The following is a 23,028-nucleotide window of genomic DNA, read 5'->3' as shown; positions in this document are numbered from 1 at the left end:
ACCCCCTTTCCTCGTGGAGTTCTCATATAGGTGCGACATCCCAGAATGCTACAGCTACATGCAGACCTTTCTTTGTTTAAGAAAGGCCCATGTTTCTCAGAGGTCAGAGAGCCTTCAGGCTGTGGCTCTTTACATGTAGCCTTATTGTTTAAGATCATAATGTTTAACTCTTACTTTCTGATGGTCCCAACACCACTTTTGACGCAAAGCCTCATGGGACGTAGGAAACTTGTGGATATAATGTGTCTGTGTATACTACATTTATTATAATACCTTATTTTATATTCATATCACACACATTACATGTAAAGCTACCTCTTTCTGCTTTATTCTGATTCTTACAGAGAAAAGTTGTGTTGTTATTTTCTATTTACAGTAATTCTCGTTCTTATTCAAGGACTTCCTCATATTCAACATTACATCATGATTTCGCGTAAACATACACACCCACTTTCTAAAGCCAAGTGGCATGGTATCTGTATGCATTTTGAGCGCCGTCTACAGCGGACGGGTTGGCTTTAGTAAAAGAAGAAAGCGACGGTTGAGTTTAGGAAACGTGACAAGCGGGACCTGATCCCCGGTCTCCTGTGTGAAAGTCCTGTGTTTGACCCATCCTCCCCCCCGACCAACCTACCTACGCAGATTTTCTCCCTTTCATACTACTCGCTACGGCGTAAATTCATTCACAATCGCAAGGTAATGTAAGTCTATGTAGGCCAAACGGCGTTGTTAAACACGCTAAAAAGCGAGTATGCATCTTGATAACACGCCAATAATGGAATACGGATTGGCGTATCATACATACACCACTTCATGAGATCAGTCTGTCATATCAGAGAATCAGGTGTGTCAGGAGTCTAACCTGTCAACACTCCGGTACATTAATCAGTTCCATCATACACCTGCGTGATGTGTTGTTGTGTGTTTCTAATCTCCACATTCTAAGCAACGAATTTGTGCCAGAAACACCATCTCTAAAATGATCCCGACTGTCACAACATCACACACCCGAGAGACGTACCAAAGATAATATCACAGAGAGCTTTATTTTTTTTATTTATTTTTTTGGCCCTGTTTTGGCCCTGTCTTGGCCCTGTTTTGGCCCTGTCTTGGCCCTGTTTTGGCCCTGTCTTGGCACTGTTTTATCTCTGTTGGGTCCTGTCTTGGCCCTGTTTTAGCTCTGTTTGGGCCCTTCTTGGCGCTGTTTTAGCTCTGTTGAGCCCTGTTTTGGCCCTGTTTTAGCTCTGTTTGGGCCCTTCTTGGCGCTGTTTTAGCTCTGTTGAGCCCTGTTTTGGCCCTGTTTGGGCCCTTGTTGGCACTGTTTTAGCTCTGTTGGGCCCTGTCTTGGCCCTGTTTTAGCCCTGTTTGGGCCCTGTTTTAACCCTTCTGGAAAGTCTATGATTGCACGAAAGATATCTTTGAAATGGTGCATCTCTCTACGTCTCAACACTCTATTAAATGACAGAACGTGTAGTGTGCTGTCGTGTACGACATCGTCAGCCCCAGGGGGTTGACAACTCTTATTTTACCTTCTGTCTCCATTTACTTTGGTATATTTTTCTATCTTTGTATTCTATTCTAATTGAGTTTTATATAACTCTTATTATTCATGTCTTTTACTTTCGCAGCTCAGCACTTTGTCAAGTTGGACAACAGTCACTGCAGGTCACAAGTTAGACAGATGATACACCTCATTTACATTCAGGTATGAGGAAATCTGGCAACTACTGTGACCGTTTCATGAGATCCACTGATAATTGTGTGAGGTAAAATAAACAAAAACTCTTCCTCAAAACATTATCTGTTCTGAAATAATCTCCACTTCATCAGTAGTCATGTGTTATGTAGTTCTAAGACTTTAGTGTTTCTGGTTTGACCCGTTTAGTCAAATCTTATCACACTGTTTGGCGCCAGGTGCTTGGGTGTGTGGCGATAAAAGATTATTTGTCTGGAACATACATAATTAAAAAGGTTCACACTTAAAACTGATTTTCAGGACAAGAACATTACTGTACTGAAACGTACATTTTCCACAGAGTAGGATGATCCACCATACAGGTGTAAAGTGGTTTCTGATTTAGCCAGAATGAGCATTACATTTTAACCACGATGAAATGACATGATACGGTATGCCATAGACATGGACATTCAGCAGGAAAAAGGCTAAAGAGAAAAAGAAAAGGAGTTAAACAAACCGTGCTAAAAAGCAAGATGTCGGGAAAACAATGAAAATCCCCACCTGAGCCACCGCCTGGTTTGTGATTGGTCGGATTGGTGTGACATCACATTGCCTTGTGCAGATATAATCAGTGAGGTTGTGACAGTGTGACAGACTGAAGGAGAAGCCACAGCTTGTTTTCCTTTGAAGCCACAAAATCTTTTTAGTTCAACCTGCCGTTGAGTTCAGACAGGTAAGCATCCAACTAGGAGACATTAACATTACTTTAAATAATATTTATTTGTGATTTTTTTATGTACTCAGTCCTAAACTAAAGACACAGACAATTTTGGCCAATGGCGGAATAATGCCGACAGATTGTATATTTTATATAACTGATTGTATCTATCTATCAAAGTCTTCTTTGGCTTTTGTTTCTTGTGATTGAAAAGTGATGAAGTAGAACTGTCCCATTTTTAAGCTGCACTAAAACAGTATTGTTTTATAATATATTATATTTTCAAAAAAGTATTGAACACTAAAGTTTTAATTAGTTTTTGTCATATAAACAGCTCATCAGAGATCCAGACGGACTGACATCAGGATTTTTAAAGCCTCACTCCAGCAGAACTCTGACAATGAAGGTAAATCTGTAACTTTATGTGGAATTAACAAATTACATTTACTCAAATTACTGTAAGAAATTCAAGTACTTCATTAATCTGTAATTTTTCTTTCAAGTACTTTTTATCACAAGTTTGTACTGGGCTACATTTAAAGTCACATATGTGAAACAAACATATGAAAAAGTCCTGATTAACTGTGAAAGAAATTAAACAAAACAAAAATAAATAAATCAGCTGCCGCAGAGAAGAAGAAACTGTAGGAGTGTCTGTCTGTGGCTGCAGGAGGGCAGAGTTTCAGAGAGCTGACACTCTGGAAATTATAAGTTATAAATGTTTGTCTTCCCTATTCCAGATCAAGACCGGGGCTAGCATTTAAAGGCCCTGAACAGCCACACAGGTGTTTTTATTTAACCTGGCTGATTAAACTTCTTCCCATTTATTTAATTGAGCCTGAAGACATTTTTTTAATTTAACAGTAATATGATATATCATCAAATATCATCATCTAGTGTTTCCCACAGGTTAAGAATTTACTTGTGGTGGTGGGTGGTGCAAGATGTGATGGCTGGGTTCAGTTATAGACTAGTCAAGCAAAGGTTTAAAAACTATTTATTGAAAACAATGACTACATAACATTAACAGATAATGTAGGAAGAAATAATTATGTACATATTAAACAAACTAGAGTAGATGATAAATACACAGATGAAGTGTAGCCTTTGATGTGCTTTGTCAATTAAATCTGGCTGGTTTGTCAAATAACTTTTATGATTCAGCACATAAAATACCTGATTACCCGAAGCCAAAATCTTATATGTACTAAGAACTTAACCTTAAAACATCCATGATCATTGATTTTTTCTACCTGGCGGGTCTCAATCTACCTTGATGGGGTGGCCAAGTAGAACCTATGTATGGGAAACACTGCAACATCATGTTGAAACACTACAGAAGCTTCAAACCTTACTCTGTGTCAACATCTGCTCTCTTCCAGCTGGTTTCAGTCGTCATCCTGCTCCTGGCTCCAATGTTGACCAGCTGCTACCCTCCCGATCTGCCCAAAGACTGCAGTGACATACATAATAATCCAAACACCCGAAAAAGTGGAGTGTACACCATCTATCCCATCAGCTCCACGTCTCCTGTCCAGGTACACTTCATCCTCTCTGGGACGCAGGTTGACCGTTAGATGACAAAAGTGTTAAACGTGAAGAGAGTAAGATCATCTCTGACAGAAATACAGTTACAAGTTCTGACTGATGCTTCTGATACAAGAGATTTAAGTAGTTGTATTTGTAGTAGTATTCATAGTACTTGTTACAGCCTGTGTGAATATATTGTATGAAGTGTTTGCAGCTGAAACACATTTGCTAATGGTTGTGTGTTTGTGTGTAGGTGTACTGCGACATGGACTCAGAAGGAGGAGGGTGGACAGTGAGTAACTTATTTTTACATCTACCAGTTACTGGGCAACAAAGTCATCCTTCATTATCATTAGATCCCTAAAATCAGATGGGAAGGGCATCTCCCCATCCTCCTGTAACTGAACGGTTGCTTTCTGCCTTTCTTTAACTCCTCTTAAAGCAGAAAGTTACGAGAAGAACATGAAAATGACTGCAGATTGTCACATATTGCACACTGATTGACATAGAGATAAAAGTACAGGTGTTTAGTCAGTAGTCCATATGGTGCGGCCAGGCATACCACTGTTATATACAGTACTGCGCAAAAGTCTTAGGCAGGTGTGGAAAAAATGCTGTAAACTAAGAATGCTTTAAAAAATATAAATGATTGTTTATTTTTATCAATTTACAAAATGCAAAGTGAGCGACCAAAAAAACATCTAAATCACATCAATATTTGGTGTTACTACCCTTTGCCTTCAAACAAGCATCAATTCTTATAGGTACACTTGCAAAAAGTCAGGGAATGTTGAGGATCGTAGACGCAGTGGTCGGCCAAGGAAACTTAGTGCAGCAGATGAAAAAAACAACCAGAAACCAGTGGGGCCCAGGTATATGAAGGTAAATATGGTGCAAAAAGGGAGAGCTTGTAGAATAATGTAAATGTAGAATGTAAAAATAAAATTTGCACTTGTAAAAAATATTCACACACATGTGATCTGAATTTGAAGTCAGGCAAAGAAAAAAAACATGAGAGCTTGTAAAAAAAATCTGAACTTGTAAGTTGAAATTTGCACTTGTAGAAAATGTTCACACACCTGTATTCTGAATGTGAAGTTACAGAAAAAATATTCACAAGTGTGTAGATTGATATTTACATGAACACAATGACAGCTGCAATCTTATAATGCAACATTTACTCGTACACTTTTTATTTTTCTCTCGTTCATTTTCCATCACAACCACAACTCAGTGATGACAACCTCTGGAATCTGTCACTACAACTTCACATATGTGCTCTCTCGCATCACAAAGTGGCGAATCTGCGCACCTCGACTTTCACAACACTCTTGACGATACATTTGGTGCAAAACTAATTTGTACCTGTGGACTTAGGCTGTGGAGCTCTGAGCTAACAGAACGGGAAAAGCCTTCTTATATACAGTCTACGGGAAAATCAGGGTTTCTATCGCCAGATGAGGGACAACTCTGTCCGGCTTGTTTATGTAGCATGGAAACTTGGTGGAATAGCATGCTAGCGTTAGCTAGCTAACTAGCAGCCAGCCCGCTTCTAAATAAATAACTTTTAATTATCTAAACACTTTTTAACAGTCAAACTAAAACACTAGCGGTGAGCTCCAGGGCCTGCAGCCGCAGACGGACCGTCATCAGTGGGTAACAGGTGCCAAGTTTCGCATCCCTGCCGAGAATTGCATCCACTAGGGAAAATAATGATTTTATAAGGCAAAGTACTGTTTAAAAACTAGGCAATAGTAAATCTCTTTGTCATGTTCATCAATAATGATTAGAATTTTAGAAGGTTTAGAGACATCAATGTTTTATCAGACTCTGTAGTAGCATTTCCTTGCTACCTAGATGCAATTTTCGGCAGCAATGAATTCTGCAGAAATGATTGTTTCTGCCCAAGCGGTTGCAATTCTTAGCAGGGATGCACAACATCAGCAAAGCAAGCTCTGGTCATGGCCGGGGGATGGGCCGCTGCTACCGGATGTGGGGCTCTCCGTGTCCCGCTGGAGCTCCGACTGCAGGTCGAGGTCGGCAGCGAAGCTTTCTGGCAAAAGCAATGTTACTACGCTGGTCGATCCCCACTGATGACGGTCCGTCTGCGGCTGCAGGCCCTGGAGCTCACCGCCAGTGTTTTAGTTTGACTGTTACAAAGTGTTTAGATAATTAAAAGTTATTTATTTAGAAGCGGGCTGGCTGCTAGTTAGCTAACGCTAGCATGCTATTCCACCAAGTTTCCATGCTACATAAATAAGCCGGACAGAGTTGTCCCTCATCTGGCGATAGAAACCCTGATTTTCCCATAGACTGTATATAAGAAGGCTTTTCCCGTTCTGTTAGCTCAGAGCTCCACAGCCTAAGTCCACAGGTACAAATTAGTTTTGCACCAAATGTATCGTCAAGAGTGTTGTGAAAGTCGAGGTGCGCAGATTCGCCACTTTGTGATGCGAGAGAGCTCATATGTGAAGTTGCAGTGACAGATTCGAGAGGTTGTAATCACTGAGTTGTGGTTGTGATGGAAAATGAACCAGAATTTAAAAAAAAAGTATACGAGTAAATGTTGCATTATAAGTTTGCAGCTGTCATTGTGTTCATGTAAATATCAATCTACACATTTGTGAATATTTTTTCTGTAACTTCACATTCAGAATACAGGTGTGTGAACATTTTCTACAAGTGCAAATTTCAACTTACTAGTTCAGATTTTTTTTACAAGCTCTCATGTTTTTTTTTCTTTGTCTGACTTCAAATTCAGATCACATGTGTGTGAATATTTTTTACAAGTGCAAATTTTATTTTTACAAGTGCAAATTTTAACATACAAGTTCAGATTTTTTGTTCTGCAAGTTCTCACATTGTATTCTACAAGCTCTCCCATTTTGCACCATATTTACCTTCATACAGGTACACCCATCTACTGTCTGGAGAAGATGTCCAGCAGGGCCATCAGCTCAGAACTGGTAGAAACCAGTGGGACCCAGGTACACCCATCTATTGTCCGGAGAAGTCGGGCCAGAAGTGGTCTTCATGGAAGAGTTGCAGCCAAAAAGCCATACCTCCGACATTGAAACAAGGCCAAGCAACTCAACTATGCATGAAAACATAGGAACTGGGGTGCAGAAAAATGGCAGCAGGTGCTCTGGACAAAATAAAATATTTGGCTGTAGCAGAAGGCAGGTTGTTGGCCGAAGGGCTGGACAGCGGTACAATAATGAGTGTCTGCAGGCAGCAGTGAAGCATGGTGGAGGGTCCTTGCAAGTTTGGGTCTGCATTTCTGCAAATGGAGTTGGAGATTTGGTCAGGATTAATGGTGTACTCAATGCTGAGAAATACAGGCAGATACTTATCCATCATGCAATACCATCAGGGAGGAGTATGATTGGCCCCAAATGTATTCTGCAGCAGAACAACGACCCCAAACATACAGTCAAGGTCATTAAGAACTATCTTCAGCGTAAAGAAGAACAAGAAGTCCTGGAAGTGATGGCCTGGCCCCCACAGAGCCCTGCTCTCAGCATCATGGAGTCTGTCTGGGATTACATGAAGAGACAGAAGGATTTGAGGAAGCCTACATCCACAGAAGATCTGTGGTTAGTTCTCCAAGATGTTTGGAACAACCTACCCCAGTTCCTATGTTTTCATGCATAGTTGAGTTGCTTGGCCTTGTTTCAATGTCGGAGGTATGGCTTTTTGGCTGCAACTCTTCCATGAAGACCACTTCTGGACGACATCTCCAGACAGTAGATGGGTGTACCTGGGTCCCACTGGTTTCTACCAGTTCTGAGCAGACGGCACTGCTGGATATCTTCTCCAGACAGTAGATGGGTGTACCTGGGTCCCACTGGTGTCTACCAGTTCTGAGCAGACGGCACTGCTGGATATCTTCCGATTTCAAAGGGAAACAAGCTTGATGTGTTTTTCATCTGCTGCACTAAGTTTCCTTGGCCGACCACTGCGTCTACGATCCTCAATGTTCCCTGACTTTTTGCAAGTGTACCTAGAAGAATTGATGCTTGTTTGAAGGCAAAGGGTAGTAACACCAAATATTGATGTGATTTAGATGTTTTTTTGGTCGCTCACTTTGCATTTTGTAAATTGATAAAAATAAACAATCATTTATATTTTTTCAATTCAATTCAATTCAATTTTATTTATAGTATCAAATCATAACAAGAGTTATCTCGAGACACTTTACAGATAGAGCAGGTCCAGACCAAACTCTGCACTCCACGAAGCCCCAACTATTACAGTGGTTGCCTCAAGAGCAAGCATTAGCAGTAGCTATTGCGACAGTGGCAAGGAAAAACTCCCTTTTTTTTGTTAGGAAGAAACCTCGGACAGACCCAGACTCTTGGTAGGCGGTGTCTGACGGCACCAGTTGGGGGAGTGGTGAATGGTGGCAATAATAGTCATAATAAAGATAGTGAAGCAGTGATCACAATGGTAGTCATAGTAGTTCATGTCATAGTAGGGCACAGCAGGGCGTTACGGGGTGTAGTGTGGCACAGCAGCCTGGGTGGACGCGGTTGGACGCGGCAGGACGCAGTCGGACACTGCGGGGAAATGCAGAGCGTAGCAGGCTGTAGTAAGTCCATAGCGTCAGCTGCACCCAGGACCCCGGTGTAGGTGCCACCCAATTCCAAGGCGATGTTCTGGGTGAAGAAGAAGCAAAGGGACTCCGGGGAGAAAACTCCCCAGAGATAGGTTAGTAACAGGCATTTCTGGGACTAAGATGCACACAAAAGGAGACAAGTGAAAAGAGAGAAGAGGGAGCGGCTCATTGTGTCCTTGGAAGGAGCTTCCCACAGCAGTCTAGAGTTATAATAGTATAACTAAGAGAGGCAGGCTAAAGAGAGGGGCCCTGGACCGGGCTCGTACTCTCCCCTGCCGGAACGGGCTTGTACTTCCTGCCTCCCTCTACTCTACTCTACTATGCTGCAACTCCTCACTCCCTAACTATAAGCTTTATCAAAGATGATGGTTTTCAGTTTATTCTTAAATGTGGCGACGGTGTCAGCCCCCCGAACCCAAGTTGGGAGCTGGTTCCACAGGAGAGGAGCCTGGTAGCTGAAGGCTCTGGCTCCCATTCTACTTTTAGAGACTCTAGGAACCACAAGTAGCTCTGAGTTCTGGGAGCGTAGTGCTCTAGTGGGACAATAAGGTACTAAAAGCTCTTCTATGTATGATGGTGCTTGACCATTTAGTGCTTTGTAGGTCAGGAGAAGGATTTTAAATTCAATCCTGGATTTTACAGGAAGCCAATGCAGAGAAGCTAATACAGGAGAAATGTGATCTCTTTTGTTAGTTCTTGTCAGAACACGTGCTGCAGCATTCTGGATCAGCTGGAGGGTCTTGAGGGACTTATTTGAGCAGCCTGATAGTAAAGAATTACAGTAGTCCAGCCGGGAAGTTACGAATGCATGGACTAGTTTTTCAGCATCGTTTTGAGACAGGATGTTCCTGATTTTGGCAATGTTACGAAGATGGAAAAAGGCTGTTCTTGAGGTTTGTTTTAAGTGGGCGTTAAAGGATAGATCCTGGTCAAAAATGACTCCTAGATTTCTGACAGTAGTGCTGGAGGCCAGGGCAATACCATCTAGGGTAGCTATATATTTAGATAATGAAGTTCGGTGGTGCTTGGGTCCCAGCACAATAACTTCCGTTTTGTTTGAGTTCAACATCAGAAAATTGTGGGTCATCCAGGATTTTATATCTTTAATGCACGCTTGAAGTTTAGCTAACTGACCGCTTTCGTCTGGCTTGATTGACAGATATAATTGGGTGTCGTCTGCGTAACAGTGAAAGTTAATTGAGTGTTTCCTAATAATATTGCCTAGAGGAAGCATATATAAAGAGAATAGAATTGGTCCAAGCACTGAGCCTTGAGGAACGCCATGGCTAACTTTAGCGTATTTGGATGGTTTATCGTTAATATTAACAAATTGGGATCGCTCAGAAAAATAGGACTTAAACCAGCTTAGTGCGATTCCTTTAATGCCAACTAAATGTTCCAGTCTCTGTAAGAGGATGGTATGGTCAATAGTGTCGAATGCAGCACTAAGATCTAATAAGACAAGTACGGAGACAAGTCCTTTGTCAGCAGCAGTTAGAAGGTCGTTAGTGATTTTCACCAGTGCCGTCTCTGTGCTATGATGCATTCTAAATCCTGACTGAAAGTCTTCAAATAGACTATTTCTATGCAGAAAGTCACACAATTGATTAGCGACTACCTTCTCAAGGATTTTGGAGAGAAACGGGAGGTTAGATATAGGTCTATAGTTGGCTAAGACCTCAGGGTCGAGGGTGGGTTTTTTCAGAATAGGTTTTATCACAGCTACTTTAAAAGACTGCGGTACGTGACCCGTTAATAAGGACATATTGATCGTATCTAAAGCATTCTTAGTTTACAGCATTTTTTCCACACCTGCCTAAAACCTTTGCACAGTACTGTATGTCACAGTGTGGAGAGATATGATACGTCAATGATTATTTTATTGGACAGTTAAAAGGAACCAAAATATTCCCAATGAAGTGAAATAACAGTGAAGTCTTGCTGTCTGTAGACTTGACCTGTCAGATATCTTTTGTGTTTCCAGGTGTTCCAGACAAGGATGGACGGCACGGTGAACTTCTACAGGGGCTGGGATCACTACAAGACCGGCTTTGGTAACCCTGCTGGAGAGTACTGGCTCGGTGAGAAATGGATCCAAACTAACAGTCATGAATACATGAAACTCACTGTTCATTAAGTACTAAAGGTCGAAAACTTCACATGGAACATTTAATGTCAGAGAATATTGTTAGCTCTGTGTGTGTGTCTGTGTGTGTGTGTATGTGTAGGTCTTGAGAACATCTACCAATTGACGCTCAATCGGCCGTCTGAGCTGCTGGTCCAAATGGAAAACTTTGGAGGAAACAAAGCGTTCGCTCTTTACACCTCATTCTTTATCGATGCTGAGTGTAATGGATACAGACTGAATGTTTCTGGATTCATCAATGGAGGAGCAGGTGACGTTTCCACATTATCTAAGGACAGACATTGCAAATTAGCTTAAGCTATAAAGATACAAACTCTAAATAGCAGGATTTTAAGTACTCAGCTTCAAATAAGCCAAACTACAAAGATCTACATAAAAGTGCAACATGTGAGTGCAATTTATTTTAATTTTTTATAAAACATCATCTTCTTGGCTAAGGTGCAGTTGGAAAAGATGTGTCTTTAGCCTGTGGGGGAATATGTGTAGACTTTCAGCTGTTCTGATGTCAATCACAAGCTCTCTGAACTTCTTTTAATCAGGTATAAGGTGTGTATTCAGGTGTCTGTATCTCAGGGACTCTTTGCACTTTATTTATCTGTACCCCCAGACTTCAGGTTGTTTTGTTGCAGCAGCTGAAGTACCAGTAGTATTTCAGACTGATCTCATGAAGTGGCGTATGTATGACACGCCAATTGTTATGCCATTATTGCCGTGTTATAAAGACACATACTCGCTTTTCAGGGTGTTTATCAATGCCGATTGTTCTCCATTGACTTACATTACCTTGCGTGTGCGAGTAGTAACAAAGGGCGAAAATCCGTGTAGGGAGGTTTGTTGGGGTGGTGGATGGTCAAACACAGGACTTTCACACAGGAGAGCGGGGATCGCTGCGTTTTCCGCGTGTTGTTTCTTTACCACGTTTTTCTTTTCCTAAATCCAACCCAGTTCTTCTTTTCCTAATCCCAACCGTTTTTTCTTTTCCCTCGTGTGTGACCTTAAAACCTACCGTAGCCTCGCGATAACACGTAGCCTCGCGATAACATGCCACATGGCTTTAGAAAATGGCGTGTATGTTTACGCGGTCATGATGCCACGTTGAGTATTTGTAGGAGTGGTAGCAGAGTACACAAAGAACGAGTACTAGTACGTGTAATGTTTAATTAGTATTTAATTAATTTATTAATGATGTCTCCTAGCTTGTTTAACCTCTCTGCTTGCTAAATATTTTGCCTGCTCTCAGTAGCATCATGAGGTGTTCAAGTGTTATAGGTGACTCAATCTGTGGATTTATTATTTTAATTAAACAATAATAAGTATTAAACGTCACCAGTCCAGTCCAGTGTTGAGTGTCAGGTTAGTTCAGTGGTTGTGTTATTTAGTAATACTTACTGTAGGTAGAGAAGTAGATTGGGGTTATACTGGGCAAATAAATACACATCAAAAATATATATCGTTAGTTGTATCATAATGTTCTGATTATACACTTGTTGTGTTTCTGTAGGAGATGCACTGACTTATCACAACGGACAGAAGTTCACAACAATCGACAAAGACCAGGACTCCTCACCCTATTGGAACTGTGCCATACAAAGCCTGGGGGCGTTCTGGTACAACTATTGTTACAACACAAATCCAAATGGTCTTTATCGTTGGGAGGCTAACAGCCCTATCTATAATTCTGTAATGAATTGGCAAACCTGGTATGGTTATAATAACCTCCTGAAGTTCATCAGCATGAGTATCCGTTCTGTGTAGTAGTTCTCCAGGACCAACGTACAGCAGAATATCAGCTCATCTCTTCTGATTTCTTTCTCTTTCTCTCATTAATCATTTAATCTCACAACAGGTCTTATTTTCCTGAAACTGGGCACCAGCACAAGAAAACCAACTGATGTTTGTAAATCTTGTTACTGTCTGTGATGATTTAAAGCAGTCGCAGCTCGCTGCAACGTGGAAGAAAAGTCAGATGTGTCTCCAGTTGGGCGGCTGCAGCAGGAAAGTAGGGCCCATAATCTTTAAATGGAAACACATATATAGTCTGATCAGGTGTTAATCACTGCATGAACTGATAACACGAGTCTAAAAGAGAGAAAGAAGTAAAGAAAATGAAAAGTATAAAAAGATCTTTGTAGTTCAGGACAGCCAGTTGATGTTTGGTGGAGGTTTGAAACTCTAATGTGAATCTTTATCTGCTGTACGGTGACAATAAATAAGAAGCTGAGCATTAAGATGATCTCATGTCTTCACTTTGTCTTCTATGGAGGATATTGTTCTTCATAACTAAAGTTAGCAGCCAAAAGAGAATATGCAAAGATATCAACTAATAAATATTATAATTAAAAGTCAAAAACAGAAGTAAAATTACAATAAAAAAAGAGAGAAATTTAAAGTGCCCATATTATGAAAAAATCACTTTTTCTGGGATTTGGGGTGTTATGTTGTGTCTCTGGTGCTTCATACAAACTTTGATAAATCCATCCATGGTGTTTAGAGTGAGATACGGTTTCTGAATGTGTCCTGTCTTCAGTCTCTGGGTGAGCTGGTCAAAATCAGCACGGCTTGTGACGTCATAAGCCGAAACGAGCTGGCTAACCGCAACCATTAGCTCGTAGCGTTAGCATGCTAATGCTATCATGCTATCATGCTAACGTTAGCATGCTACCTCGTTCTCAATAGCAAAGCACTGCTACAACACACACAAGTTCACCATAATCTACAAAAGAACTACTTCCATGTGCGCCCTCATTTAGAAGTCTCCCAGCTAATCCTGCCTTGTAACTGACTGAAGTTGTAGAAACAGCTGTCGGTACACGATCCGTTCTGCCTGCACGATCCGTTCTGCACATGCGCAAAATGTTCGCGCATGCGCGGTTGTACGAGGATTTACGACACTGCACGATCTGTTCCACGCTTCCGGTCGACAGCCAAGCTAACGTTAGTTTAGCTAACAGCTAATTCGGCTAACTGCTAGCTGATTGTAGCGGTCTGCCGTTAGCCTCCACAGGCAAGCTAACGTTAGTTTAGCTAACACGTAATTCGGCCAACTGCTAGCTGAGACAGCATGTAATAACTTTAAAAGACCCTCAAAATAAAACTTGAAAATAAACGTTGACATATATAACAAACACCTAACATATATAACAGCTGTTACGTCAGTTCTACTTTACTTGTGCTCATTTAAAATACAATCACTCAATACTTGTCTTTATTGTTATTACTGTGAAGTCTTAATTTAGCTGTAGCCTGCTTTTCCCATTACGTTTGAGTTAACGTTATTTTAGACTGAATCTAGCTGTCAGCTAGCGGTTAGCCGAATTAGCTGTTAGCTAAACTAACGTTAGCTTCCCGGTGGAGGCTAGCCATAGGCTAGCGTGGAACAGATCGTGCAGGTCGTATGGATACGTAAAGCAGTATTATCTTGCGCATGTGCAGAACGGATCGTGTACCAACAACAGCCTTTCTTTTACTGTCTATGGAGCTAGCTAGCTGACATGATCTACATCTGAGCTACTGGGCATGTGCAGTGCAATCAAAGATAGTACAGAAGAAGAAGAAGAAAAGAGGTCTCACTCTGTAGCTAAAACAGAGACCAGCTGAAAAGAGGATATGCAGCAGTGAGAGAGAGCGGTGCAGTACAACAACAATATGGTGTTTTTTGAAAATTAAACCATGTAAACCTATTCTGGTACAACCTTAAAATACAATTATGAACCTGAAAATGAGCATAATATGGCTGCTTTAAAATAAAAAACCTTTAATACTAAAATTAGTGTTAGTTTTTCATTTTAAATTTAATTTTTAATATTTTTCATTCATTTTATATTTTCAAATTATCATTTTAACTTTTTAACTTTGCTCTTTAAAATTCCTTCTTTTCAGATGGACACACACACACACACACACACACACACACACACACACACACACACACACACACACACACACACACACAGTACACCAGTGGCGGCTGCTGGTCTTTCAAAGAGGGGAAGCTCATTTTCGGCCTACATCATAAGAATAGTCAATTTATTTATATGTAAATTCTGTCACCCCTACAACACTAGTCTAGCCTACTTTATGAATGAATGAACGAACGAACGAACGATCTAACAAAACAATATTAAACTCAAAGAAAGAAATGTGGAAATTAGGGAATGTGGTGTATAATTGTATGAAATGTACAATGAAAATTGGTGAGCAATTTCGCCAAGCAAATACCAAGAAATAGGTTGCTGCAGTTTTTCTTTCAACTTTCAAAACTTGCAAAATCTGCAATGGAACTGAGCTTGAATAGCTTCGGCGACTTTTTATAGTACAAAATCGTTGTCAATCAAAAGGAGATGCAGTCTTTCGACAGACCCTCTAATCATCACGCAGAAGCCCGGAGTCCAGGCCAGCCCACTCCTCCTTTCACCCCCAGAGACGCTGAGCGTCCGTGGGCGGGACATAATAGCAGCATTTATCCAATGACCATCTAGTTTCGAAGCACTGAAAAAAACTGTTCAAAGCAGTCCCATTAAAAGTGCATGGACGCTAGGCTTCAACAGGGAAATGCACTGTGATGCTGGATGGGAATGTATGAGAAGGAAATCGAGTCAGTCGACCTGCTATATGTAGCGGATTCTGAACCAACTGGTCTTCGAGATAAATGTGTTCAAACGCATTTTTAGTCAATAAAATGTTAACACAATAGTAAATACTTGGGGGGGTGGGGGTACTGTTGTTTCATCCTTTTTAAGCTTGTTTTTTTGTTTCCATATAATTAACTGACTGACACTTCCCCTTGTTTACTTCTAACCTGAAGTCACGCCCACTTTTGACACAAAGCCTCATGGAAGGAAACTTGAGGATATGTTTGTGTATACTACATTTATTATAATACCTTATTTTATATTCATATCACATACATTACATATAAAGCTACCTCTTTCTGCTTTTTTGTGATTCTTACAAAGAAAAGTTATTTTCCATTTACTGTAATTCTCGTTCTCATTCAAAGACTTCGTCATATCAGAGAAACAGGTGTGTAAGGAGTCTAACTTTTCAACACTGGTACATTCATCTTCACAGAAAAACAAGTGTATCAGTTACATCTTACACCTACGTGATGTGTTGTTGTGTGTTTCTAATCTCCACATTCTAAGCAATGAAATTCTTCCAGAAACACCATCTCTAAAATGATCGCGACTGTCATAACATGACACGCCCGAGAGACGTACCAAAGATAACATCACAGAGAGCTTTATTTTTTTTTATTCTGGCCCTTTCTCTGCCCTGTTTGGCCCTGTTTTAGCCCTGTTTTGGCCCCGTCTTGGCCCTGTTTTGGCCCTGTCTTGGCCCTGTTTGGCCCTGTCTTGGCCCTTTTTTTAGCTCCATTTTGGCCCTGTCTTGGCCCTGTTTTAGCTCTGTTTGGGCCCTATTTGGCCCTGTTTTGGCCCTGTTTGAACCCTTCTGGAAAGTCTACGATTTCACGAAAGATATCGTTGAAATGGTGCATCTCTCTGCTTCTAAACCCAAAATGTCTCTACACTCTATTAAATATGACAGAACATGTAGTTTGCTGTCATGTACGACATCGTCGGCCCCAGGGGGTTGATAACTGTTATTTCACCTTCTGTCTCCATTTACTTTGGTATACTTTTCTATCTTTGTATTCTATTCTTATTTAGTTTTATATAACTCTTATTATTCATGTCTTTTACTTTCGCAGCTCAGCACTTTGTCAAGTTGTTCTTGTTTGACAAGTTGGACAACAGTTACTTCAGGTGACAAGTTAGACAGATGATACACCTCATTTACTTTCAGGTATAAGAAAATCTGGCAACTACTGTGATTGTTTTATGAGATATGTTGTTAATTCTCTGATGTATAACAAACAGATCTTATCTTAGTAATCTCCACTTCATCAAGAGTCCCTTTGTCACGTAGTCCTGAGAATTTAGTATATCTGGTTTTTGATGTGGCCTCCCATTGCATTGACCTCAGAAAGTGCTGAGAGTGACGTTGCAGGGGTTCATGGGGACTGTTCACCTCTCCCATGTTAATTACTGTCTGTTCTGGAGCATGAATTACCACATCGGTGCCAGTCATTGGTCCAAGTGAGTGGTATAGTGTCTGCCTTACTGCAGGGGGGATAGTAGACAAAGGACGGCGAGGAGTGTTTTCGTAATGTCTTTGCATGTTTGGCTTTGGAGGTAGTGTAGTGATAGAAGGAAGTGAAAGGATGTATCAGTGTTGAATTATGAGTTGGCTAGGAGCACCAACAAGCACCACAGCATGTACACATTAATTCACATTTGCATTTAACATAACTTGTCAAAGTTTACAGTGTTGTTATCCAAAAGCAGTTTTAGCACCTATTTGTTCCAATATCTAAGACATGAGAGGCAACAACAAAACCTGAGCGTTGAGTCAACAGAGATGTACAGTCTGCAAATTGTCTGCTCGTCCTGCTGTAAACCACCATCCAGGTCATGGCACCAAAGATGTAGCCTTATCCGGCAGGCTGCAAACCCCAGCAAAGTCTGACTCTGCGTTGTGTTTATTTAGGACGTTGGATATACCAGGGCATGTGGCAGGGACAGGAAAACAAGAGTCCAAATGGTGGTTGAGACAAGCAAAACTCCTCTCATTTATTGAGCCTTTCGGAAAACAAAAGAGAATATGACTCACATAACCCTTTTAGAAGAACAATCTGGCTCATAAATCACATACAGTACAAAATAAACCGTAGCTGCTCCTCTTGACAGTAAGTGCTATTTACTTAGCTAGCTCCATGTGCCTGTTTAACATGAATAACAGAAATGCTGGATTAAGCTAGCTTGCCACACACACACTTAGCTAGCAACTAGCATTAGCTGTGGATTTCTTAAACATTGATTCACACTGTCTACATATTCTGCTCAACCATCTACACAATCAAACTTCAAACAGGTGTAATATACAAAATTGTTGCATCAACCAACCTATTTATAATTTAAATCAACGTTTCAGTGTTACAGTGCTCTGATACGCGGCTTACCTTTTGGAAAACAAAAGAGAATATGACCTCCGGTGGCCACGGAGGGTCAAAAAGGCTCCATGTTAAGGCAAGCCAAACAGAAAAGGAGCACTCAAAATAAAACAAGGGCGCCAACTGCTGGCCAATATAGAACACTTACTTACAACTACATTTATTATAATACCTTATTTTACATGTATATCACATACATTACATATAAAGCTCCTCTTTCAATGAAATTCTTCCAGAAACACCATCTCTAAAATGATCCCGGCTGTCATAACATGACACGCCCGAGAGATGTACCAAAGATAAAATCACAGAGAGCTGTATTTTTTTTAAATTTTGGTCCTGTCTTTGCCCTGTTTGGCCCTGTTTTAGCCACACTCTATCGCTGGTTTTATTTAATACACTCTATTAAATATGACAGAACGTGTAGTGTGCTGTCGTGTACGACATCGTCGGCCCCGGGGGGTTGATAACTGTTATTTTACCTTCTGTCTCCATTTACTTTGGTATACTTTTCTATCTTTGTATTCTATTCTTATTTAGTTTTATATAACTCTTATCATTCATGTCTTTTACTTTCACAGCTCAGCACTTTGTCATGTTGTTCTTGTTTGACAAGTTGGACAACAGTTACTGCAGGTCACAAGTTAGACAGATGATACACCTCATTTACTTTCAGGTATAAGAAAATCTGGCAACTACTGTGATTGTTTTATGAGATATGTTGTTAATTCTCTGATGTATAACAAACAGATCTTATCTTAGTAATCTCCACTTCATCAAGAGTCCCTTTGTCACGTAGTCCTGAGAATTTAGTATATCTGGTTTAACCAGCTAATCAAACAGTAAGATAAATGTGATCATGACATTAAAATATATAGTTGCATCCTCAGTAGTTACAGATTCTGTCACGTTTGTGAGTGTTCTGCATATGTTGTGTTTCCTGTCTTATTTTGTAGTCTGTCTTTTTTATTTTATTTAACCTTTATTTAACCAGGTTAGTCTCATTGAGATATAAAATCTCCTTTTCAAGAGAGACCTGGCCAAGATAGCAGAACAAGTTTGTTACATATAAAAACAATTTACAATCACAAAACAATCACAAAAGAGGCAAAGACATCTCAAGTGCATTTCAATTAAATAAAAGTACCATTAGTTAAAACATTTGCACGTGTGGATGGACTCATGTTCTATGGTTTTAACATAACCTTTAACATCATTTAAGGAAATTAGACACTATAGTTTGAGTGTTTTCTGTAGGAAAGAAATTCAGATATGTAACATGGGAGCCTGCCTAAAATGCCGTTGTATATAAACATATAAAGGTGAGTAAACCGGCAATTTGACAGAGAGGGCAAATTTACTGTTGTGATTCCCTGTCGTGGATTTCCTTGATTTATGGATTATTGCTCCCAGTAAGTGTTGCCTGTCTAAAATAAATCTCTTTAAACTGCATTTGGGTCCAAGCCTTGCTTACCTTCGCAACAGTCCTGACAGATTCTGATATGGCAGGAATTTAACAAGCTGAGCATTATTACATTTGTTACATTTGTTATATTTTGAGTCAGTTCTGATAAAAAAGAAATTATCCCAGAAATTGATATCATAATGGACGTAGAATTACGTCACCAATTGGTTTGTGGACTGCTCTTTTAAACCCTTGAGGTTGACAATTTGGCCGTCACCTTTTTGGTACTTTGGACCCAGAAATTAACATGTTTGGGAAAAACACAGCTGGGAATGTTGACGCGGCTAAGTCAGTGTTGTGTATGGTTTCAATGGCACTAAGCTAAAAACTAAAGAGGGAAAGTTGCTGATTTTCAACACTTCTGAATCGAGTCATTCAGCGGAGATTTACCATTGGGTAAACACGGACCTCCAGGTTCTGGCGCCATTCATCTGCATGTATGGCAGAACAGAAAATCTGCAAACTTTCCCTTGAGTTATTAATTGCTCTGCTACTAAACCCAAAAAGTCTCTACACTTTATTAAATATGACAAAATGTGTAGTTTGCTGTCGTAGTTTTGCTAATCAAACAGTGATAAATGTGATCATGACATTAAAATGTATAGTTGCATCCTTAGTAGTTACAGATTCTGATATGGCAGAAATTTGACAAGTTGGACTGAACTACATTTGTTACATTTTTTCAATCATTCCACGAATTCTCAGAACTACTGTGACCGTTTCATGAGATCCACTGATAATTGTGTGAGGTAAAATAAACAAAAACTCTTCCTCAAAACATTATCTGTTCTGAAATAATCTCCACTTCATCAGTAGTCATGTGTTATGTAGTTCTAAGACTTTAGTGTTTCTGGTTTGACCCGTTTAGTCAAATCTTATCACACTGTTTGGCGCCAGGTGCTTGGGTGTGTGGCGATAAAAGATTATTTGTCTGGAACATACATAATGAAAAAGGTTCACAGTCAAAGCTTATTTTCAGGACAAGAACATTACTGTACTGAAACGTACATTTTCCACAGAGTAGGATGATCCACCATACAGGTGCAAAGTGGTTTCTGATTTAGACAGAATGAACATTACACGCGGCAAATAAAATGATGATTGAACTCATCGTTCAGGACATTTTAACCACGATGAAATGACATGGACATTCAGCAGGAAAAAAGCTAAAGAGAAAAAGAATTAAACAAACCGTGCTAAAGAGCAAGATGTCGGGGAAACAATGAAAATCCCCACCTGAGCCACCATCTGGTTTGTGATTGGTCGGATTGGTGTGACATCACATTGCCTTGTGCAGATATAATCAGTGAGGTTGTGACAGTGTGACAGACTGAAGGAGAAGCCACAGCTTGTTTTCCTTTGAAGCCACAAAATCTTTTTAGTTCAACCTGCCGTTGAGTTCAGACAGGTAAGCATCCAACTAGGAGACATTAACATTACTTTAAATTAATATTTATTTGGGATTTTTTATGTGCTTAGTCCTAAACTAAAGACACAAAAGGCAATTTTGGCCAACGGCGGAATAATGCCGACAGATTGTATATTTTATATAACTGATTGTATCTATCCTTTGGTGTCAGGCAGGTTGTTATAGTCACTCCCAAATCTGGGAAGTCTTCTTTGGCTTTTGTTTGTTGTGATTGAAAAGTGATGAAGTAGAACTGTCCCATTTTAATCTGCACTAAAACAAAGTATTAAACACTAAAATTTGAATTGATTTTTGTCATATAATCAGCTCATCAGAGATCCAGACGGACTGACATCAGGAATTTTTGAAGCCTCACTCCAGCAGAACTCTGACAATGAAGGTAAATCTGTACCTTTATGTGGAATTAACAAATTACATTATACTCAAATAACTAAGAAAATCGAGTACTTCTTTAATCTGTAATTTTTCTTTCAAGTACTTTTTATCACAAGTGTTGTACTGGGCTACATTTAAAGTCACATATGTTACAGAGTGAAACAAACATGAAAAAGTCCTGATTAACTGTGAAACAATTAAAGGAAATAAATCAGCTGCCGCAGAGAAGAAGAAACTGCAGGAGTGTCTGTCTGTGGCTGCAGGAGGGCAGAGTTTCAGAGAGCTGACACTCTGGAAATTATAAGTTATAAATGTTTGTCTTCCCTATTCCAGATCAAGACCGGGGCTAGCATTTAAAGGCCCTGAACAGCCACACAGGTGTTTTTATTTAACTTTGCTGACCAAACTTCTTCTTCCCAGGACTGTGACAAAAAGCTGATAAATATAATAAAATATAAATATAATAATAAAGCTGACAAATGACAGCTTTATTATTCTTATTGGTAGAAAAGATTTGTGACCTAATGAATTCCTGTCTAAGCTCCACCCCCTTCAACCGGAGCAGAGGTCTAATCAGCCATACTGAACTCACCTGTGTGAGTGTTCAGAGGTTTTACCTTTACAAAAACTAACAGCAGCGAAATCAAACTAAGAATCATATATAGGGTGTGGTTATAACTAGCATTATTATACCTCGTCATTAAAAGAATAAGGATGCATCTGTCTTAAAAGCGGAACATCTGCAGCCGCTGAAGTGTTCCAGGCTATTTAATATGTGTAGCCGTAGTAGCCATAGCTCTTTATATTTATTGTTGGTTATTTTTGTCTACGTCTTTTTCTGGTTAATTCTAGTGAATCTACACTGAGGAAGGTGGCTGTGTATTCATAATTATTATAACATGGTCTGGGTGAATACTTGATTCTGATTGGCTGCAGGGTGTCCATAAACGATTGTTATAGGACTCCTACTAATGGAGTTCCAATGAAACTGACTGTTAACTGTTCTAAATGAATGTGCTACATTAAAACAAAAAGGAAATGTGAATCTGATATTCCAACACTGTGAGGTGCTTCAGTGCCTCGTCCTCTGAACACCCAAGGGGGTAAGCCTCTCCTCGGACCGCGAACCTCCTATGGCGCCATTTTAATGCTACCAAGCCATCACCTCCCGTTAGCATCCCATTGACTGCCATTCATTTTGGCGCCACTGACAGCGAATAACTTTACATCTGAAGAGTTTAAAGACTCTATTTGTCCGTTGTTTATTTCTAAAGAAACACGACAATGTATAAAAGGCTCCATTACCTTGTACCTCACGTTATGGCTCCGTAGCAGACGTTTTTATAAAAATAGGCTAACGAATGTGTCATAACCACGCGACTTACTGTCGCATAGTAGAGGAATTACCGTATAGTACAGGAGAAGCGCGCAGGCAGTTTCGTCTCACATTAGCTGTTTAAGTGTAATTACTATTGTTAACTAGCATTTTAGTTAGCAATAATTAGCCTGTGCCTATGTTATCTCCTTACATATACCTACGTCTCCGTCTCTGCAAGAATGGGAATGATTGAGATTTCTCTTGGCACAGCTACCAGAAGACTTCCAACTTTCAGACACGTTCCTCACAGCACATTTACGTCTTCAAGCTCAGTTGGAAGCTGCGCAGTAACCCTAGCCATCACCAGAAAAGTGCTTCTATTGGCCTTCACTGGTCTCCGCCCAGAGCAACGGGATATGTTGGTCCATTCTTATATACAGTCTATGTGAACACCACAGGATGGCGATAACTCACAAGCTGCAGGAAGTAAGCTACACTACCTCTCTGAACTGAATTTGTTTCACAGTGAATAACGTTATCTCACATCCTGTTCACTGTTCAGGTCGCTACTTCAGGCTGTGGCTGACAGTAACGTTACACATCACGGAACAAATTGTTCGTAAAAGTCGTTATATTGTTTTGGGGACAATGACATGGCTGATAGCTAGCTTGTCTTGTTGTTCAACATAATGTCAAATTATTTTTACTGATTGCCAACTGTACACAATGTTATTGACTT

The 23,028-nt window shown here is 40.1% G+C and overlaps 2 protein-coding genes across 6 annotated transcripts in view; both read left to right on the top strand.

The window, feature by feature from the left end:
- Positions 1 to 23,028, top strand: part of LOC116059247 (microfibril-associated glycoprotein 4-like) — a 181,905-nt gene that overhangs the window by 84,675 nt on the left and 74,202 nt on the right. The window lies entirely within an intron of this gene.
- The window catches only part of LOC116059246 (microfibril-associated glycoprotein 4-like), a 118,274-nt gene continuing 96,900 nt past the window's right edge, over positions 1,655 to 23,028 (top strand). For 2 of the 5 annotated variants that reach the window (XM_035997621.1, XM_031312209.1), the window contains exons 1-5: positions 1,667 to 1,705; positions 2,731 to 2,802; positions 3,779 to 3,934; positions 4,180 to 4,218; positions 10,529 to 10,625. In XM_035997621.1, the coding sequence (XP_035853514.1) occupies positions 1,682 to 1,705; positions 2,731 to 2,802; positions 3,779 to 3,934; positions 4,180 to 4,218; positions 10,529 to 10,625 (388 nt within the window). In that variant the 5' untranslated portion in view covers positions 1,667 to 1,681. Of the gene's footprint in view, positions 1,706 to 2,730; positions 2,803 to 3,778; positions 3,935 to 4,179; positions 4,219 to 10,528; positions 10,626 to 10,772; positions 10,941 to 12,191; positions 12,919 to 23,028 lie in introns of those variants that run through there. The other 3 variants (XM_031312212.2, XM_031312210.1, XM_031312214.2) reach the window with 3 other exon arrangements.

Source organism: Sander lucioperca, chromosome 22 (assembly GCF_008315115.2).
Source record: "Sander lucioperca isolate FBNREF2018 chromosome 22, SLUC_FBN_1.2, whole genome shotgun sequence".
Taxonomy (NCBI): Eukaryota; Metazoa; Chordata; class Actinopteri; order Perciformes; family Percidae; genus Sander; species Sander lucioperca.
The sequence above is the reverse complement of the archived record's forward strand: the minus strand, read 5'-3'. Positions and strand labels throughout refer to the sequence as shown.